The sequence below is a fragment of the Rhagoletis zephyria genome, unplaced genomic scaffold (assembly GCF_001687245.7).
Source record: "Rhagoletis zephyria isolate East Lansing unplaced genomic scaffold, Rhagoletis_zephyria_1.1 Rzeph_scaffold_00076, whole genome shotgun sequence".
Lineage (NCBI taxonomy): Eukaryota > Metazoa > Arthropoda > Insecta > Diptera > Tephritidae > Rhagoletis > Rhagoletis zephyria.
Window position 1 is genome coordinate 46,196 of NW_016157160.1, and position 22,890 is coordinate 69,085.

The 22,890-nt window shown below is 36.4% G+C and overlaps 1 protein-coding gene across 2 annotated transcripts in view; it reads right to left on the reverse strand.

The window, feature by feature from the left end:
* TfAP-2 (transcription factor AP-2) overlaps window positions 1-22,890 on the reverse strand; it is a 429,556-nt gene that overhangs the window by 10,421 nt on the left and 396,245 nt on the right. For both annotated transcript variants that reach the window (XM_017628545.1, XM_017628537.1), the window contains exons 5-6: window positions 22,422-22,611; window positions 22,094-22,358 (exon numbers count right to left, since the gene is read on the reverse strand). In XM_017628545.1, coding sequence (XP_017484034.1) covers window positions 22,094-22,358; window positions 22,422-22,611 — 455 coding nt within the window. The remainder of the gene's footprint in view (window positions 1-22,093; window positions 22,359-22,421; window positions 22,612-22,890) is intronic.

Sequence of the window (22,890 nt, forward strand, 5' to 3'; positions counted from 1 at the left end):
CACCACTTTCTTGGGTATTTAAATACCCATTAGGCAGGAATGGGTTAACTGGGACTCAGACTATAATCTGCCTCTTAACTACACGAGTCTTCTAAAGCTCATAAGCTAGATATAATATTTATCGTAAAATTAATGACAGGCTTGATTATCGGCCCGGCCCTTCTGGCTCAGGTAAATTTTAATGTTCCCTCTCGAGTGTCAAGACACTTTCGACCTCTGTTTTTGAAGCCATGCAAAACTAATTTTGAACTAAACTAATCAATCCGTTGTTTATGTCAAGATTTTAACTCTCATTCCAGCCCGTTTTACATATCGGACTCGATTTTTACTATAAAGAGAACTATCATTTGCACTAGTGATGAAAAATGGGTGTGCATTGTGCCATTTTCGGCACTTTCGGAAGCAGCCGGCATCTTAAGCACAATCGATTGGTTTTCGGCACTATTTTTGCCTAACTCAATGTAACTAATAAAAAATATATTTTTTGAAGTGAAACTTCTTAGGCGGCGATATCGCAAAAATGTAGAGTGAAATTTTCAAAACTGAAAAAAACTGGAAAAAAGAAATAAAGCGACGCATGACGGGTACGAGTACCTACATATTTATATATCAAGAATGATAGAATACAAGATTGCGACAATGAGAGAGGATTTTTGAGCAAATATTCTATGTCAGTAAAATATAATTTAAGCTGAACTTTTAAATGTATAATAATTTGGGCACTGTTTTGTATTAGGTACGTAACAGCGCGGTAAGATGCCGCTTGAATTAGCGCCTGGCGACCTTATCCACTGGTGCATTACCTCATACCAGCACTAAAAGAATCTGGTACTAACAAAAATAAGTACGTAGTGAAGTTCATGTATCTATTTACTGTAGAAACTGCTTTTGTATGTATGCCATTGCCAGCAAACTAAACCAGCAACTGTCTACATTCACCATGGAAATATACCTACTACAATTCACCAAGGAAAGGCCAACATAGTTCTATGTAGAAGCTCATAGCTCACACACATAGCACAAAGCTCAATTTGATGTTTAATGCATGTCCTCGCCGGCAGAACTGCTTCCACTTTTTCGCCAGGTTTGCTTCCGTAGGAAACGAAAAAGAAAATCTTATATATCACACTTTCCTTTTGTGTTCGCTATTACACTTTGCTACTGCACACTTCATTTTGCTTTTTAATGTCTCAATCAGACATGGGCAAAGGGTGCTGTTTTTGTGACTTTAAGCTTACTCACGTTAAAAACGGGGGATGAAAGAACAGCAGCGCAAAGCGCTCTGTCTTGCAAATACAGCCACCACAAGTGAACTATACTTATAACAGCTCATACTGATATTGACTTCGGCAAATCTGTACTTCGAATGATCGTGCACGAAACCAACAACCGCCGTATTTGACCGACTGTCAAAAGCACGATACTGCATTTGAACGGTTGCCGAAAGCATGAGAGCTTATGTGAAAGACTGGCGAAGGCAAGATGCCGCAGTTAGCTAACTTGATTTGTTCCAGAAGTCAAACCGCCGCCTTTGGTTTGTTGCTGAAGGCGCGTTCGACGTGTTGCCGAAGTGATGATACTGTAGTTCAAAAACAATTCAACGACACTTTCTTGGGTAACGGCGCAAATTTTTTGGCGCTGGCGCACTAACTCCAGCGCCACTGTCGGAATCAGCACAGTGTGTTGGCGCAATTGCGCCTCTTCAGGCTAAAGCTCATTTCCTTTATTGCTGCACGCTGCACCAAAGTAAATTAATACAAGGTGATATCGGTTGAGAAAAAACTCAAGTATACCCAAGTTCAAAACCCAAAAATACAACAAACCCATCATTTTCACATTCAGAAGGACCGCGACGAATTCTAGCAACACCACCTTATATAAATTCGCCTTGTGCTGCACATTTTACAAGAGACACTTCTATTTCGGGTGTTCTTTGCAGGTTCTTTGCGACACCCGGTGTTGTCAGTGTTCCGGTGTTGAACTAAGGTGAATGAATACAAGGCACAAACAACTCAAGTATACTCAAGTTCAAAACCCAAAAATACAACAAACATATAATTTTCACATTCAGAAGGACCGCTGCTAATTTTAGCAACACCACCTTGTAAAAGTTCGCCTTGTGTTGCACATTTCACAAGTGACACTTCGCTTTTGGGTGTTCTTTGCAGGTTCTTTGCGCCGCCTGGTGTCGTCAGTGTTCCGGTGTTGCTGGCGCCATTGCGTCACTGAATTGTGAAAATCGGTATCGGCGCCAGTAACTCAGCTCTCGGTATCAGCGCAATGGCGCGGCGCCGGTCTGTGTTACTCACGGCTAGTTTGAAATGAAGCATTGATATGTACATACATACATACATACGTACGTATGCACATTCCTCACAACTAGCCAGCAGGGGACAAAGCAATTGAATGGTAGACGCGCTATAAACACATACATACATGCATACGAGACGATAAATTACCCTTTACCACATTCGGCGTGATTTCAGCAACAAGTCAAATGGCTTTCAGCAACAAGCAATAACATCGATTTTGATACGAAAAAAGTACTGCGTTATAATATGTATTAAAAATAATGATCTCAGTGAAAATGAACTAACTAGTTGACTAAATTATAATTTACCCTGAATTCCAAAATTTAAATATACAAAGAATCAGGCCTTCTCCAGTTTGTTACAAGTAAGTTTGCGCAAGCTGGACATTGTAATCAGTAAATACTTTAGGAATAAAGGGGACTAATAATTTGTGTNGTTACGGCTTTCGCGCCAAAGGCAGTAAGCTCTGACGATACAAATAACATCGATTTTGATACGAAAAAAGTACTGCGTTATAATATGTATTAAAAATAATGATCTCAGTGAAAATGAACTAACTAGTTGACTAAATTATAATTTACCCTGAATTCCAAAATTTAAATATACAAAGAATCAGGCCTTCTCCAGTTTGTTACAAGTAAGTTTGCGCAAGCTGGACATTGTAATCAGTAAATACTTTAGGAATAAAGGGGACTAATAATTTGTGTTTTTACAATTCGTAATTCAGGGTAAATGACAGCGATGATTTTGGTTCGTTTTTGAAAACTACATATATTTTCGGGCATGCAGTTTTATAGTCCATTCAATTCGCGTTGATTTTTGAGAACTTTTTTCTTCGGAGGTGTTCACTTTTTCCTCCATACTCAAATGTACATCCAATAGTAGTAATAAAATGCAAAAAATAAAAAAAATTCTACAAATCAATGCGAGTTCTTAGCCGCACTTGCATTTTGTAAATCCAAAATTGAATGGACTCTAAAACTGCATACCCGAAAGTTTCTAAAATTTCTGACAACAAAGTTTTAAATTAGAATGAAAATTTTTTGTAGAAAGCTTTNATATTGACTTCGGCAAATCTGTACTTCGAATGATCGTGCACGAAACCAACAACCGCCGTATTTGACCGACTGTCAAAAGCACGATACTGCATTTGAACGGTTGCCGAAAGCATGAGAGCTTATGTGAAAGACTGGCGAAGGCAAGATGCCGCAGTTAGCTAACTTGATTTGTTCCAGAAGTCAAACCGCCGCCTTTGGTTTGTTGCTGAAGGCGCGTTCGACGTGTTGCCGAAGTGATGATACTGTAGTTCAAAAACAATTCAACGACACTTTCTTGGGTAACGGCGCAAATTTTTTGGCGCTGGCGCACTAACTCCAGCGCCACTGTCGGAATCAGCACAGTGTGTTGGCGCAATTGCGCCTCTTCAGGCTAAAGCTCATTTCCTTTATTGCTGCACGCTGCNTCGTGAGATTTCTGTTTTTCTTATATGCAATAAGTACTGAAAATATATTTATTAAAGGAAATGGTACCTATCGACGACTTTCAATTTATTGGCACATTGATCTGCATTTAGGCACATTTTTCCTGAGAAACTCGGCACAATTTTAAATCTTGATTTTCCATCACTGATTTCCACTCTCAATAATTGAAATACTATCTTTAGCATATCCAATCAGCTGATGAATTTGATTCTGTAGGTGAGTAGTTTTAGATCTTAACACTTAAGATACTCCTGTTTCCACGACTCGGCACCAAAAAAAAAAAAAGCAAATATACCTATAAATTTTGTGATCCCGGCGGAAAACCCGCAACTTTCTTGTTGATGCAGTCTAATATACATATATACGTATATAACAAATGTTTCTAAAGGACGCGCAGTGGTTCAGAACTCGCATTTAACACGAACAAATTCGCATTTCTTATGAAACGATTATTCCTAAAATTGAATACAATAATCTCCTTTAGTAGGGCCACATTTGAAACTATGCATCGTATCGATACCTCTACCGGTACTGCACTTATAGGCTGAAGTATGCTCACAAGAAATGGATAAAATTTACTATCCATTAAATTATATAAAACATGACAATGTCGGTATCAAAGGAAAGGTAATTCGATATATTATAATCCAAACATATTTTTGTGCCACCTAGTCAAAACTTAAAATGTATATAACAATATTTATTTTCATAATCTTTCTGAGAGAATACCCGGATATCACACACCTCTAAAAGTGATGGACAATTGGTTTTATAGAGGTTTTATAAGGCTTTACTCGTAAACTGCGATCTTATAATGGTTGTTAAGGCTCTACATGTAGACATATTTGATAAGCCTCTTCTTTTATACTGTTTTCTCATTTAATTTCCATTTAATGATAATTGCAAATCCTCTATAACTTTAAACTTTAGATCTGTATCAATTTTCTTCATTCAGAGCGATTAATCGATATTTTTTTTTGTTGGGCAATTAGTCAGTCACAAGCTAAAGTGTATACATTCCTATAAATTTTCATTTTGAGAGCAATTGCTCAGGATTTGTCTTCTTTGAAATCATGAATGCTCATCAGTAGCACCATTTCGGATTTCGCTAGATAATAAAAATAATTTGTTTTTGAAAGTATGTATGCTCTTCCTCTTTCCGAGCTTATATTCCTCTTCAAAAAGATTACGAACACTCATTATCCATGCCAAAGCATATCAAACAGGTAGTAGACCAGAGCAAAAACAAAATTTACGTGTATTTTGTTGCTGTTTCTGGTAGATAGAAGTGTCAAAAAATAGTAGATTATTTTTAGATATCATAGTGGGCGATGAGAAATATAAAGAAATAATGAAATAAAACAAAATAAAAAATTGGTGTGAGTTTTTTTTATAAATTTGTTTCATTCCAGAAGCATCAATGCATCCTTTCCAGGTCCCAATAACACTACTCAACAATTTTTGATCAACTTTAACCACCAAGAATAATACAACTTTTCTAACGTACAATTCTCTTCTGATTCCGAATATCATAATGGTTTCTCTAGGTCAGACCTATGTACATAGTTTCTGAGATATCGGAGAAAATATGAAAAAAAACAAATAGTTTCGACACAATACATCACATATTTGTTATCCTATCGGTTTAACATCTGAGAGAGATTTGTAAAGAGAGAGATTTTGCCTTCATAGTTATAAATCACACAGTGTTATTAAAAGGCGTCCGTGGCCTTATTTTTGTGCAAGAGGGCCAAGAAATGGGGTTTGAGCCCCAGCATATGCCGCCGGATCTAAACATCGATGGGTAGACCTATTCTCCTTTATGGAATTATAGTATGGTGGCCTCAAATCTTAATCTACTCAGCAAATTACAGAGGATTAGTATGATCTGCATTAGCGGAGTAATCCGGACAACGCCAAATGATGCTTTAAATGTATTTTTGGATCTTCTGCCACTAGATCTAGTGGGTCAGCAGATGGCATCTCTTTCTGCACTTGTTGTGTAGAAACTCTGGTTCCGGATAGAAACTTCGTCATAAAAATCCCAAGCAGGGAGGAGTGGGAAGAAAACTACTATACTCCACCCGGTAGTATAGTAATTTTTACAGACGCTTCAAAAATGAGCGGCGAAGTGGGAGGGGGTTCCTTTCCAGAAGCCCTGCCCTGAGCCGTTCATTTCGACTACCGGACTACTGTAGTGTCCGGACTGCCGCCCATCTCTGCAAGAGATGGCTCAGCAGAACAGTCTAAACCCCCTTTTGGCTCCCGGACATAGGGACATTGAAGGTAACTGTATGGCAGACGAACTTGCGACGGGGGGTACGACCAAGCAGATTCTTCCGGATAAAGAACGCATTGGTATACCCTTCGCCACTTGCAAGCTGCTTTAAGTAAATTTATCTATACTCGCGCGAGCGAAAGATGGATGCAAACTAAGACCTGTCGAATTTATAGGCAAACTTGGCATAGGTGGGATCGAAAAAGGTCTCGAAGCTTATACTCTCTAAAGAGGGAGGATATATCTCATACAATCGGTGCTCTAATGGGTCACGGCCTTATAGGCGGGCATGCAGAACGACTCGGAGTGCATTACCATAGATGCTGCAGAAGTTGCAAGAATTATGAGGAGGAAAAGACAGTTCTTCACCTTCTCTATAAATACTCGGCATTATCGAGAAGCAGACTGCGCTTTCTGGGGTCTCCTTTCTTTAGTGACCTTGACAAATTGGGAGATTTGAATTTAGATGCCTGGCGAATTTCGTCAAGGATTTAAAATGGTTTAGCAAGGGGGAGTGAAAACTCTTAGTCGTGGTATCACAACGGGCCTTCATTTCGTGGCCCTGCGCAGAAGTGGCAGGCACATCTATCTACCAATAAATCACACAAGTGGTTTGGTCATTATAAAAAAAACATGCGCAAAATTAAAAAAATTGTTATTTTTTGTTTAATTATAGATTCGACGGCCTTGAAATCAAGAAAAGTGTTCGGCCGAAAAAAGTTAGCGATGATTTTCGTTCGACAGATTTTACATAGACGAAAACACAAGTTTTGGGTCGAAAACTAGTTTTAGCAACGAAAACATGTTTTCGATGTCGGTACGAACATGGTATAAGAGTACAGTTGCCAGACGTACTGATTTTATCAGCACAGTACTGATTTTTCAACTCTCGTTTTATTGATTTATTTAATGAGTACGCTAATATCCTGATTTTCCAAAATTTGACCTGATTTGTACGAACTTTAATTCTGAGCATACAAGTTTATAATAGTGGCCTTTCCACCGAGCTTGGTACTCGATAACAAAATATCTGTACTGTGAAAAGTAAGAAGAAAATAATTTAATTATAGTTGACATGTTTCAGATAATGTCTGATATGCGCAAGAAATTGGTACAGCATAAAAGCAACTGTTTTATGGGCATATCGCCGAGTAAATAGTTACATACCAGGTTGCGATAATATGATGGAGTATAATTTATTTAAAAAGAGGGCTGACGTGTTTTTGTCGAATGTTGTTAGTTATCTCGAAAATAACTTTCAGTTTAATAAAACAAATTTGAATAACAGAATGGCTTTTCCCTACAATTTACAATTCTTTTTTCTCAATTTACTGACATTGTAACAGAGTTTACCATAAAGGAAATCTCGATTTCTTAGACTATTTTTAGCGAAAGGTTAACTTTCAATGTTTTTCGCAGTTGAAAAAAGTTATTTAAGTCATGAAGAATTATGGAAAAGGCTTAAAATAGTGGTACGTTTCCAGAGTTTGAATAAAATGTACATATAATTCTGTTTTTTCAATACCATACTCAAACGAAGCAACTGAGAAAGTATAAAGTTTGCTTCCTGGTACAAAGAGAGAAACCGACTTCTAATTAAAGTGTTTGAAAGTCAACTCTAAATTAAAAATAATTTTTCAACGAAATGTAAATAATTCTTTCACTATTTAAACACTGAAAGTGGAAATGATCTCATTACTGCTATTCACATATGTCATAAATATTAAATAATTTGTTGGCTCCTGTATGCAATAATATTATAAGGGCATTTTATACTACATGTTAATGTGTGCCCTTGTTAAAATGAATAACATTTTTATTTTTTGTGAACTACATTTTATTTTCATACCAAAATATTCCTAAAAACAAGTACTCTGGCTCTTTAAAGTATATTCTGTTACTTACCTTCACAATTTTGCTTTGAATAAAAAAGTACATAAAAGTCATGATGCAATAAAGGTGATGTACGTAGCATGATACAAATATTTAAAGGTAAAACCGCTCGCTCAATTCGTCTGCCATTGGGTTTTTTTGACGTTTGCTAGCATTTTCAGTTTTCTCTCTCGAAATGTTTCTAATTTCAAAGAAATTCAAAATAAACAAATGAAAATTTATGATTTGAAATATTTATTTATTCAGAAGTTGAAAAAAACTAAAAAAATTGGAAACGAAAAATTAGTTGCTGCTTTAACGGCTGCCCAAATTCCTTTTCTTCTGCAAGCAAAGCAATCTAAAGATCCTCAAGTTCCCGCAACTATCGTGTATACAGCAAAAATGGATCGAGGTTTGTGGTGTTATGAAAACGGATTTGCCACAGTGCCCCTATGTATGCTCAACTCATTTTTTGCCACACCACCTCACCCAATGTAAGCACAAGATAGTTCTTTGTAAAAGTGCAGTGCCTTTAAGGTAAAATATCTTCAAATGCATGCCAAAAGCTTCGCCTTAATATGCCATTTATTTATTTACATATGTATGTATATTAAAATTTTGTTGTTTCGTCAGAAATATATTTCTTTTCTTTGGGTGAAAATAAAAACAAACAAATGCGAAATGACGGCGAGAGAAATTTTCAAAATGCTAGCAAACGTCTAAATTCCTAAAGTTGGCTCTCAGCGATTGTACCTTATAAATATTTTTCATGGTGGAATAATACAAGGTGTTGGATATTGACAGCGTTCTCGCTCTAATCCGCCATCTTGGCTCCCTTAGCTATATCGGTGTTTCCCTCTTGAAAAAACTACATTTTATCGCCTTTAAAAAAGTACTAAACTTCCTCATTCCCTATTCCAAAACTGATTTGCAATCACTGAACAATTCTTTGACATTTACTCTATTCTTATCGTTGGCAACTGAAAATTAAATTAGAAATTTCAACATTAATTCGGCAAAAAAACATCGGTTTAGAGTTCTCCCCAAGGATTTGTAGTTATTTTGGTCGGTGCTTCCTTCCGCTGCAATTCCGTCTGTGGTTCACTGCCACTGGCCTTGCTTTTTCAACGATATAACTGTTTTCTTGGTAAGTTTAGATGGAAGATTTAACCAAGAACTACGTACTTAACTATGCATCTATTCCCCAGTGATTTTTGCTGCTGCAATCCCGTCTGTGGTTCACTGCCACTGGCCCTGCTTTTCCAACGATATAACTGTTTTTTTGGTAACTTCTACCGCTAAGACTTTGTTGCTTTTTCCCTTTAAACATAATAGTGCTACAAAGCTCAATAACAATATGGAAACAAATGTTAATAAGCCACAATAATATTGACAATAAATAAGATTTCACTACGATTGAATTTTCTATTAGTAACAGGGTAGTTATAGTGAATGTTTTATTCGATAACTAAAACTATATTTGATGTTTGTAGCGATAAAAATATGCCTAAATCAGCCAAATACCCTATGTGGGTCGGCTGAATCAGTAAAACGTGACAGTAGTTGACTTTTGAGGTTAATATATCGGTCTTGAGTTGGTAAGGTTTTTAAAACATCCGCAGCTTCCTTTAAAGCATCGCTGCTAATTGCTGAGAGGACCAGATTATATTTACCGACATAAGATGTGGTCTTGTACGACTGAAAGGTGGCCTCAATTTGTAGAAACCATTTGTCTGGCATCTCAGTTCAGAACGGTCGCAGCTTGCATTGCGATGCAAGCTCCACATCTTTAGTTGGCATTTTGTTCGATGAAATATTCTCCCCATCCGTCGATGCGCCCTTTTGTCGATTCCGTCATGTAACGACTCGGGGTCACCACTAATTTTTTGGTTTTGGAAGTTTGACTATAATTATAGGACATTGTGTTTAATAAACTAAATTACCATTTATTGCATAAGTACTACGTTATATATACTACTTTCGCGAATTTAGCTTATCATAATATACCGTTTGTAACTATTTATATGCAAAATTTTTTAAAAAATAGTACCAAATTTCGTACTACCTCGCAAAGCGGGCTTTTTTTCTTCCCGTTTCTCTCGTGCTTCCATATTACAACCTTTTGTAAGGGAGCTGTCGACATGAGCTGTCACTACGTACAACACCTTGTATTATTCCACCATGAATATTTTTATCATGGTACGTAGTGACAGCTCGCTTCGCTACTGCCTTAGCTCAACGTTGTATTTTGGAAGTAGAAGAAAAACGGGAAGAAAGTAAGGCCGTTTTGGGGGGAAAAGTATTAAATTTCATACTTTCTTAAAAAAACATTCTTATTTTTTATATTATCGCATTGTAATAGTATATAATTAGTAATACGATAAAATACAATTTTTTTCTGGAATATTAAAAATTAGTTCATAACTAAGTGCACGTTTATTAGTTTCTTACCTTACCAGATATATAACTCCAAATAGGATTAATATTGACGAAGAACAGTTTTACTGAGGTAAACGAACAGATTTGCCTTCATTAAATTCGGTAATGTTGCTTTTATTAAAAATATGTACATACATCTTATTACATTAAACGAGCAATTCTTGTATATATATACATATATATATAACGGGTGATTTTTTTGAGGTTAGGATTTTCATGCATTAGTATTTGACAGATCACGTGGGATTTCAGACATGGTGTCAAAGAGAAAGATGCTCAGTATGCTTTGACATTTCATCATGAATAGACTTACTAACGAGCAACGCTTGCAAATCATTGAATTTTATTACCAAAATCAGTGTTCGGTTCGCTTTACGTCCGATTTATGGTCTACATAATCGACCAAGTGAGCAAACAATTAATGCGATTGTGACCAAGTTTCGCACTCAGTTTACTTTATTGGACATTAAACCAACCACACGAATGCGTACAGTGCGTACAGAAGAGAATATTGCGTCTGTTTCTGAGAGTGTTGCTGAAGACCGTGAAATGTCGATTCGTCGCCGTTCGCAGCAATTGGGTTTGCGAAACACATTTCGAACCGAACACTGATTTTGGTAATAAAATTCAATGATTTGCAAGCGTTGCTCGTTAGTAAGTCTATTCATGATGAAATGTCAAAGCATACTGAGCATCTTTCTCTTTGACACCATGTCTGAAATCCCACGTGATCTGTCAAATACTAATGCATGAAAATCCTAACCTCAAAAAAATCACCCGTTATATATACCCATAGCGTTCTCGGAAACGGCTCCAACGATTTTGCTGAAATTGTGTACACAGATAATATTTTGAATTTTGAGGTTATCTGAATAGGCCATATCTCCGAGAAGACTCGTATAAGGTTGCCACCTAATCGAAATTAGTTACAAATTAATTAGAACATCACAATATGGGTACCATATGGAAGGCATTTTAAAGATCCCTAATTCAAAAGTATTTTAATAGGGTTGCCACCTATTTTTAATTGCATATTTAATTTTTTGTTTAGAAAAAAAGGTAAAATATTACTATTCATGGGTACCAAGAGAAGGTTCTTAAACAATGCTTTCTCTATATACATATATTTTATCCCTTAGAATAATAGTGTAAGGTTGCCACATATTTTCGATTCTACACAATTTATCTAAAACATCGCAATATGGATATCAAATGAAAGCTGTTGTTGAGGACTATGGTCAGAAAATATTTTCTATCAGGATTTCCACGCTTCTATGTAATACACATTTTTATTTTGTTAATTTCAATGAGCATTTATTTTTATATATACACAGTACATATACGCTCAAGGTATGTACCAATCATTACAGCTTATTTCGGAATAGGCAACCTAAATTTTGGAGTAAGAAATTTACTTAATAGATATCGAAATCCATTTTTTCCAAAATATTTTTTTTAAAGGTATCCAGATCTTGAAAAATCTAAAAAGTACCGGGGCAAAGCTCGGTCAACCTGGTACTATAACTTAAAGTGCGGTTAGACGTGCCAGTGCAAACGCTGATATGAAGTATTTAAATATTAAAGCATTAGATATTTTGTGATTGTTTTGTGCTCATTTTAGCTAATTTTTCAATGCAGTAATTTTATTATAAGCATAAAATATCTGGCCGCTTAGTTGAAAGTGAAATTTTCTGAAAATTCTTTGTTACTTGTATTTAGTTGCGTTCCCTCGCCATAAGTTGCAAGATTTTACTAGATTTATATTATGTCTTAATTTCTTATTGAGGTATTTGACTCGCTCAATTACATCAAACGGTGCAGATATTTCGGGCAGGTTTCCACCAGAGTTCCATTCATGGTATTGAATACCACCTCAAGTTCTTTTATTTTTGTTAAAAAATCACAGGAATAACAATACACACAAACGCTGGGCGAGGTAGCACTTGAGCAGTAGCAGCAACAACACACACTAACGCTGGGCGAGGTAGCACTTGGGCAGTAGCAACAAGAAAAGCTATGTATGACCTGCAATGCTAAAATTCACTCGATACGTTTTATTGTTATTAAATGCCCATTATAAACTTACTTGGAGGTATTTAAAAATATTCACTCGCACTCGGGTGATGCAGCACTTGGACAGGAACAAAACGCACTAATGCAGGACGATGTAGCACTTGGGCAGGGACACCACAAAACTCATTCGCACTCGGGCGGTGCTGCACTGGGGCATGAACACAATATAAACGAATTAAAACCTGTAATAGGGCTACTTATTAATAGTTTTCTGTGAAATAAATAATTAAAGACTCGCTTACAACTTACTTGAACGTGTTGATAGAAGTGAAATTATAATTTAATTGAAGAATAATTGGATTTAATAAAACATTTACACAAATTCACGAAATCAGGAAAACAAATGACAGCGAATATGAACAAAGCAAACTTCGAATAATGAAGCAGTGTTGCCTACTCAGTATTTCGTCAACTTTATACTACTATTCAGCAGATCCCTCCCAAAATGAGAAAAGAGATCACACGGTTTTTCTAAGGCAGTCAACATGGCGGATTTAGAGTGAGAAGTTGTCTATGTACATCACCTTCTTTTTTGCATCATGCATAAAACTACTGGGCATGAATCACGTAACTTTGAAACGAATGTCGTTCAAACGATATTGACAAAACGATGTCGTCAAAACACTGATTCATGCATTTATTTTGCTGTTACATGCTACTGTTACTGTTACGTGAAGCAAAACTGGAATTGAGTGGACGATATCGCACAAACGATCGAACAATTTTTGGTTATCATGAAATAAGGCAATCTCAGCACGATATCGTCCAGACGATTGTCGTCATACGTGATTCATGCCCAGATTTTTATAGCATGGAAAATTCTAAGGTACATCATTCTAAGTAACAGCAGAATTAAGTTTACTTAAATTGCAATTATGGATGTGGAAATTAGTTTTTCGAGCTATTCAACAGTTTTAAACAGAGATCGAAAATAACCGTCACCAAGTGTCTTGTATGGTGTTTACCACTGGCACAAACACTCATCACTCAAGAAAAGAGTGTTTCTCCACGTGGCATATCACTCTGTGCGATCTTTTTGTATTTTCCGTTGTGGGTTATTTATCAACTGTTTAAGTGTCTTAATTTGTGGGTTATTGTAAGACTGAAAACTGTAAGTGGGCGTACATAAGTGGAAGCAAAGCGTTAGGCATTTCTTTACACGACATATACGTACACATACATGTGCGAACATATATGACAAAGAAGAGAGCGTACACATTCAGAATATGATACACCGAATATAAGTTATTTTATTTCATTGATAAAGAAAAGGATAAAGGCAAAGGTAAAAAAAAACAAAGATGCTTAAAGATAAATGCAAAAATTAAGATCAAGGTAAATTTAAAAATTTTATTATAAATTGAAAGAAAACAACTACGCGGTTCGGACGTGTTTGCATATCGCTCTGACTCTTCCTATATTTCCGGCATAATCTGTGTGGTTAAAATTTATTTTATCAAACATACTTGTTTATACTCAAGTGCGGCTTAAATTTGTGCTACGTTTCTCGTGAATACTGAGTGTGGCGCCCTGCAATTATTAATAAATAAAATTTAAATAAATTGTCGGCATTTTTTGTTTGTGTCTGTTCTGCTATGTCGCCTACTGCTGCCTCGTCGCTGAAACGTCGGTCGAGCAAAGGTTCTCCACCGAATAAAACTGTTAAGCTTGACGAAAGTGTCACTCTTATGGCTGTTTATCACAAAATGAAAGAGCTAGAGAAGAGAGTTCATCAGCAGACAGAACAGTTGTGCCCGCTTATCGAGTGTCCCAACCAAACTAACTGAGGTTGAAAACAAGCTGTCGAAACGTATTGACGAGGAGATATTGTTGCTAACAACCACACTAAAGGACACATCTAGACGCATTGATGTGTTAGAGGAGCGTGTGCAGAAAGCTGTGGCTGAAATTGCGTGCATATCTGCGTTAGAGGAGAGAGTGCAGATAGCTGAGACTGAACTTGCTCACATGAAAGAGGAGATCATGAAGAAAACACAACAAACAGTGTTGCCAAACATGGGTTTTTCCTACCAAAACTGGTAAGTTTTTTCCATTTGGTAGGTTGGTAGGCTTGATTGGATTTTGGTAGGGTTCGGGACAATGTGTAATAGTCCAAACATTTTAGCAACCTTTTTTACACGAATATTTCACCGGTGCGTTCGTATAACGGCGGCCGCAAACATGTAAATATAACTGATCCCTAAGTACAAATTTGTACCCTTATTTTTGCCAATATACAATACGAACATCGATATATCGTCACCTAAGGGCGAAACGGTGCCAAGTCTATTTTTTTTTAATTCTTCAGGAGAGACGAAAAATCGATTTAGTTTCGTATTACCTGCCATTCTGGATCAAAAACCAAACTTTGAAAAAAAAAAACGGACTTGGCACCTTTCCAGAAAAGTCTGCCAACGGGCTCGTACCCAAACCCAATCGTAGAAGGCAAATGAGGCCAGAATAAATATTATGTCGGAGCAGGCAGCGTTAAAGGCGTTAGAGTCTTTTAAAATGGCATCAAGGCTTGTAACGCTGTGGGGGGTTCAGGGACATGAAGGGTTTGTAGGTAACGAAAGGGATGACTATCTCGCAAAGCGTGGAGCCCAAATGTGTTTGCATGATCCCAAGCCATTCTGCGGTACATCCAAATGATACACTGCAGACCTACTTAGGAGCTAGCTGGGAATAATCTCAAATTACTGCCGACTGGCGGAAGTCAAAGGGAATAAGAAAATCAAAGAGAGAGAGCACCCTGCAAGGTAACGTACCGTTTGAATTAAATGGGTCTTTCTGTAGAGATGGACTGTAGGTTTTGTGGGCTGGTGAAGGAAACCCCAGAGTATATTCTGTGCCTATCCACGAAGTATGAACCGTAGATTGATACACCTTGGAGAACTATTCTCTTCTCCATCTAAAGTTTGGAACATGGCTTCATCCAAAGTGCTGAGCTTTTTAAATAGACTAAGGTTGGAGTGATTACAATTACGATTTAGCACAATATATATTCTTTGGTCGCAGCGCGGGTATCTCCGACGTAATAATAATAATAATAATATCGTCACTAGACACGAATAAAGACAGTCGGGTGTTTTGACGAAGAAAAAAAAAAACGTGAAAATATGTGAGGGAAAAGACGCGTGAACATGGATTCAACATCAAAAACTCATTGGGAATTCGTATACTGTTACACTCGCAAACGTAGTTGACCGCGAACGTAAGTTTATGCGTCTTTCTTCGCCGTCAAAGAGGTAAACGCGGCTGTCTTGCCGTCCCCTATGTTAAGAGTCTTTCTTCGCCGACATTTTTTTACGAGTCTTTTTTAGCTGTCATCTTTTGAGCTCGCGTCTTAATTCGCATCTAGTGATGATGTGTATGTATGTGTAAAGTGACATAAATTTGGGCAAGTCTGTACAGTAAAATGAATCGTTATACGCAATTAATTTTATTTTATTTTACTAGCTGTGTTTTAGTTTCACTAAGGGTTATGTTAGCTATGTTTTCATAAATTTGACATTGCAAAAAAAAAATTAAAACTCAAAAAAATGTTTGGTAGGTTTTGGTCGGTTATGGTGGGAAATTTTGGTAGGAACAAAAGTTTGTCTGTGGCAACGCTGACGACAAAGAGTTCCTCCTGACATTGCTGCTGACGCCGTTGCTTTTGGCGCTCCGTACATAGAAGGGGAAAATTTGAAAAGCATATTTAATCAGGTCTGTCTCTCAATTGATTTCTTGGCTCCCCAGATTAGAGACATTTTCCGCATAAGGCCTGCAAGTGCTGACACTAATGGTACGATTGTGATCAAATTTCACTCGCCACTCGATCGCAATCGTACTCTCCGTGCTTTTGGCGAATACCGCAAGCGTACTAAGTCAGCCGTTCCCCTGCAACCTCTTGGCAACAAAGGTAGTTTTTACATATTTGCGAGTCTTACCAAAGAGAATCGGCTTCTACTTCAAGAGGCTATAAAACTGCGCCGCGAGGGAAAGCTTCAGTCTACCTTCCCTTTTCGTGGCTGTGTACATGTTAGGAGTATTGGTGATAAAAGTAGCTCTCCCATTAAAATAACGAGCAGCTCTGATTTGGAGCGATTTCGCTAGTATTTTATACTCTGTTGTGTTTGTTTGTATGTTATTTATTTTTGTTAGTATTAAATGTAATGTAAAGATAACGCAGCCCTCTGTTTTTTGTTTTTCCATTTTAACTCGCTTTTTCTGCCTTAAAGTTGTTTTTCTTCTTTGTTTTGTAAATGAGTGTAAACTACAACAAGATGAATAGCGTTGAGGACAATGGTCTTGCAATGCTCAATATCTTGTGTGGTCGACAAAATTGTTTTAATGTTGTGCATTTTAACGCCCGTAGTCTTAATGATGTAAAGATGGATGTTATAAGAGCAGTGTTTGAATTTTCCAGTGTCGATGTATTTGTGTCTCGGAGACGTGGTTCAGACCTGGCATGAAGGACTTTCATTTCGACATCAATGGTTACACACTTTACAGGACAGACAGACAGATTAAGAAGGGTGGTGGTGTTGCTATATACTGCAAGAAGTGTTTAAACACTCGATTAATTTCAACAACGCCTTGTGGTACTACTGAGTATCTGCTAGTTGAAGTGTCCAGTTCATCGTCTAAAGTCCTTTTGTCATGGGTTTACAACCCTCATAAATGTGTCAGTGTGAACGAATTTTTTACTATGTTGTCCACTGTCGCCACCGATTATGATAATTTTATTGTCTGCGGGGATTTTAATGTAAACCTTTTATGTAGTGACTTGTCTAGATCCCGTTTGCTAGATGATGTCTCCAGTGTTGGTCTATCCTTGGTTAACTTGTCCGTTCCCACTAGATATGGTAATAACTGTTGTCCTAGTCTACTGGATTATTTCCTCGTGTCTGATTTGTCTATTGTCCTGAAATTTGACAGGTTTCAATTGTCTCTGACCACGACTTAATTTTCTGTGCTTTCAACTTAAATTTTGACCACCACAGTGCAGCGCTCGGTCCATCCATTTTCCTGACTATCGTTAACTAAATATTTAGCATCTATTAGCTGACATATCCTCCATAAATTGGTCTAATTGCTGGACCCTTAGCCGTGTAAATGAGAAATTGCGTTTTTTAAATGACATCATTATAAATTTGTTTAGAACACATGTGCCAATTCGCAGCATTCAAAACCGATCTACCTCATGTCCTTGGTTCACCAAAAAAGTTCGCGCTATGATTGTCAGACGCCACAAACAATACTCTGTATGGAAGAAGAACCGGAATGACTTAAATTGGTGTGCTTATAAACTTGTGAGGAATGAGACAACTGCCTTAATAAAACGCGAAAAGCGTATGTATTATAGTAAAATGTTGAATCCTGTGCTTCCGAACCATGTTCTGTGGCGTAATTTAAAAAATTTGCGTGTACATGTCAGTGACAGTCCTGACTGCTTACTCAGCCCTGAAGACCTCAACGAGGCATTTGTAGGTCGTACCACCACTTCCTCTTGTGATAGTATTCCCACTGCACCCTATCCTCTGCCTCCTACATTTGCTGGCCAAAAAGTCTTTGGATTTAATACTGTATCAGAAGTTGCTGTAGCAATATGTATAAACAGGATACGCTCAAACGCAATTGGGGAAGATAGCATACCTATTAAGTTTGTTAAAATAATTGCGCCACATATATTGCCTACTCTGACTCATGTCATCAACCATAGCATCACTACCTCGTGTTTCCCTGATATGTGGAAAGTTGCAAATGTACAACCAATTGCTAAAATTAAGTCTGCGTGTAGTCCCTGTGATTTTCGTCCCATAAGTATTTTACCTGCACTGTCTAAAGTCTTTGAGTCATTAATATCCAACCAAATTCAAGCGCACATTAGTGAATTTAATTTGCTATCTCCGTTTCAGTCTGGTTTTAGAGCAAGGCATAGCTGCTCTACGGCTATCCTAAAAATTTCAGATGATATAAGAATACCTTTTGACAAGACGAGTTAACCCTGTTATGCCTTCTTGACTTTTCTAAAGCTTTTGACTCTGTGAACCATAAATAACCTTCTGCGCATGAAATTGAAAAATTATTTTGGGTTTGGGAATTCTGCAGTGCTACTCATGCAGAGTTATCTGGTTGGTCAGCTTAGAATCGGCTCTCAATCATCTACGCTAAAACCACTACTTGCTGGCGTCCCACAAGGTTCAATATTGGGACCGTTATTGTTTAGTTTATTCATAAATGACATTTTTTATATTTGCCAGCATGTGGACATGCATGCATATGCTGATGATGTACACCTCTATCTTTCAGCAAATTTCGAGAATGTAGATGAACTTTGTTTTAAGTTTAACAATGACTTAGCATCCAGCTCTTCCTGGGGATTGAGAAATGACCTCCGCCTTAATAGTGAAAAATCATATGTGCTACCTATTTCTAAGAAGCACAACAACTCAGATGTTCCGCAACTATTTATTGCCGGTAGTTGTCTCAAATTTGTGTCAAAGGTGTCAAATCTTGGCTTTATTATTAACTCTAGCCTGCATGTGACGATCACGTAAACTCTGTTGTCAGCAAAGTGTACAGCATTTTAAGAAATTTGAGAATGAGTGCCGCCTACACTCCGGTTGACGTTAGGAAAAAACTTGCGTTACAGTTAATGTTACCGATCATATGCTAACCCGTACTTGTCTACAGCAAATTGAATTCTCAATCTGCCGATAAAATTGATGTTATGTTTAACCACATAACACGCTACGTATTTGGATTAGCGAAATATGACCATATCTCTGGGTGGAGGTCGCGTTTTTGGGTTGTGAAATCTCCGAGAATTGGAAAGCCAGGAATTGTATATTTCTATGTCGACTTTTGCTAGATAATGCTCCTAGCTATCTCTACAATAAACTAATTTTCCCTAAATTAGCTCGAATAAACGCGATACGTACTTTCGCTGAACCAAATATTTATTTATTTTCTGTGAGTCTGGGTTTCGCTATCTAAATGTTTAACTTTCTCTTGTCATCTGTGTTGATCTTTGCTACATATGTATAATGTGATATATATTTTATTTTATTTTTGTTTTAAGTAATCTGTATGTATTTTATTTTACTGGTATTTTTAATCTCTGTTTTGTACTATAACAGATCTATGATCTTATTGTACTAATGCTTTTTTTCTTAATAAATGAAATGAAATGAAATGAAATAAGGGAAAAGGTGAAAGCGAATATGTAGATGTAGCAAATGATAAAGATAAATATTAAGAAAAAGATCAGGATGAGTAAAGATGAAGATAAAGGAAGAAAGATTAAAATAAAGGTAGTTATAAAGAAAATGATATAGAGTCACAGATTTGATATGTTTCTACGCACTTCTATGATATCCTGCGTACACGTTCGTGGGTAACCGCGCTCTAACACTTATTTTTTCTCTTCCAGCGATAAGTGTCCGTGTCCAACAGCAACGGAAAGAGATATTCAAATAATCCTTTTCCACTGAGAGGAGCACACATTTACAAAAAATAAACCACCTGTTCTGTTTTGTAGGTTATTTTTTCTCTTAAATAATGGTTGTTATTTTGGGACACTTTCAAAGTGGAGAGGGATATTGTCGAAATCTGTTTTTTTTTTTATTTCACATATTTTCAATTTTTTCTGGTATATTTTTGACCTATTCATCGGTAAGATTATTAGTAAAAAAAGAAATAGTACCGGTTCGCCAGGTCTTGAAACTAGACGCATGTTTTAGAGAATTGTATGTAGTTTTCGAATGTATGTATGTATAATTGGATCATTTCGCGGAGCTTTGCAAATATATGTAATTTTCGATTTTCAGCTTGTTTTTGCAAAATTTCGCGAAAAGAAATTTTCGAACAATGAAAAAATCACAGCAAACATTGGGGAAAAAAGGGAATATTTACAATTATATAATTTTAAAGTGTGGCCTTTGCTTTTCTGAGATTGGAAAGCAGAAAACAAAAATTAACCATAATTCCATCACATTTAATGACTGGGCCCACATTTTTTGCGAGTTGTAGACGCTATAGTTCTCCAATCTTCCCCATATTTTACATTTACGGTTTTATAATAAAAGAGAGAGTACAAACTAAATTTTATCGGAATTGGATAAATTTTAATATTTCCGTCCACAAGAGTGGAGGGCGTGGCAATTATCCTATCTTTACCAAACTACATAATTTCTCATTCCTAAGTAAAGTTAGAGCACATGTCAAGTTTCAGCGAAACCGGCGCAGGTTAATTATTATTTCCATCTGACTCCATATAGGCGAAACACTGTGCGTCAGATAGAAAAAATAAAAACGCCACTTTAAATAAAAAAGTAGGTTTCAAACCCATTCATTTCTTATTTATTTTATGGTAGGAGAGCTTCTCAAACAATATAGAAGCAATTTTTTCGATTTAAGTTGTTAAAAAGTAATGAATATCTAAATCCGCAGGCCAAATCCCGCGATCCCGGGATTTTGATAATGACATCCTGAAAATCTGGGATCGGAAAAAGCTGAAAAATTAACATCCCTAATTACAATATCAAAATAGCCTCCTTATCAAACGCATTTGCAAAGCTTTGTGTTTTATCAAACCAGTTTTGAGCCTATCATATCACTTAATCGTGTGTGATTTCGCATACGTGTGTAATAAATGCACTAAAGAATGTTAAACGCTGTTTTCTAATAGATTTTTGGCAAAAAAAATTAATAAAGGTTTTTATAAAGCTTTACTCAAAAGTCTTATGTGAAAGAAAATTTTAAGTTATATAAAACTAGGTCTACACTTTAAAAAGTGCATGTAAAACTACATACTGCTGAAAAGTGTTTATTTTTTAACCAGAATATGTATAAATATACACATAAGATGTTTAAAATATACACATAAATATAGACATTAAATGTTTAAAATTGCAGATATTTTGAACGTAAAAATACATTTTCTACTGATAGTAAACATTAAATTTGGTATGTAAAAGTAAATAGACAGATAGTTAATTTTATTAACACGGCGTGTAAAATTGCACACATTAGGAGAGGAAACTGGTTACGGCTCTGAATATGCGTAAATTTAAACAAACAATTTCACGTATAATATCGAAAATACATCCAATAGCTGCGCTAGTAGGCTTTATATGCGTAAATTTAAACAAACAGTTTGTAGAGCAAATTTTAAACATTTTATGTGTAACTGTGAAATTTCTAAAAATAAGTGGTTAGAATTCAAGAAACAAATTTAAAGTCACGCCCGCTCTTAATATGCGTAAAAAAAAATTAGAGTGTGCACTATGTTAGTAGGCTTAAAATGTTTGCAAAAGAGTTCTCCGTAGCATAGGGTCCGAACCCTTTTTCTGATTTTAAGGCGGTCTAATCTGAAACTCTGATTTATGAGTATGAAGGCAAACAACTTTTGTTGGAGTCTCCTTTACAAACTCTCTCAGATGTAAAAGCGATATCATGACAACTACAACTTTTCGATGGTTTCTCTCAACAAATGATTTGGTAAATATGCATAACCAAATAATGTAACAATAACCAAATCACGTGTTGAGAAAAGCACATTTAGTTGACGTAACTAAACTATATGAAGTATTTTCAACAATAAACCTAATACAAGAAATGTCTAATCTTATATTTATACACAGACTTACCTGTTGCGAATGAATAAGAAGTTCTTTTCGTCGATAAGAATCTTGGGGTTCTGTTTGATGTCTTATAACATACTCGGCAAGCTGACGTGCTGGAAACTCAGTTTCGCAGACGAAATGGAAATCTTTTGCCAGGTGAGTAGCTTCTCCTTCCACTAAAGATGTGAGCAATGTAACATTAGCAGCCTTTCGTCTTCCAGCAGGTAAGTTCAAGCCAATTTTTTCAAGTTTTTCCCTTAGAAGTCGCCCGCCATTCTTACTCTTGGCTCTGTGGTGAGTTAAAAAAGAAAAATGCATACGCGTATTGGAAATAATGGATAACATTGCTAACCTTCGAAGGACTCCGCCTAGTAAAGAAGCGTTTAAACATTCGGGCGGAGATAACCTCCTTTGCACCTCGGCAATTGTAACTTTGTATTTGGACGTGCTGGAAAGAAGGCTAAGTCGTCCTGGAACAGCGCAGAATACCTCACTGGGCGAACCGGATCCAATACTGCCAATTTCTTTCCCACTTTTAATACCTGAATTAAAATAAAAAATAAGGGTTAAATTGCAGGCATAAGACTAAGGTGTTTCATTATTCGCCAAAGAGTTAAAGAGGATAAAACTGAAGAATGAGATAAGTTATGATATGTTATGTTATTTTATGTTATGAGTTGCTTTGTTATGTTATGTTATCTTATGCCATTTTATGTTATGTTATGTTATGATTTTTTATTTTGTGTTAGTTATGTTGTGCTATTTTATGTTATGCTATGTTATGTTACGCTATGTTATGTTATGCTAAGTGCTAAGCACAA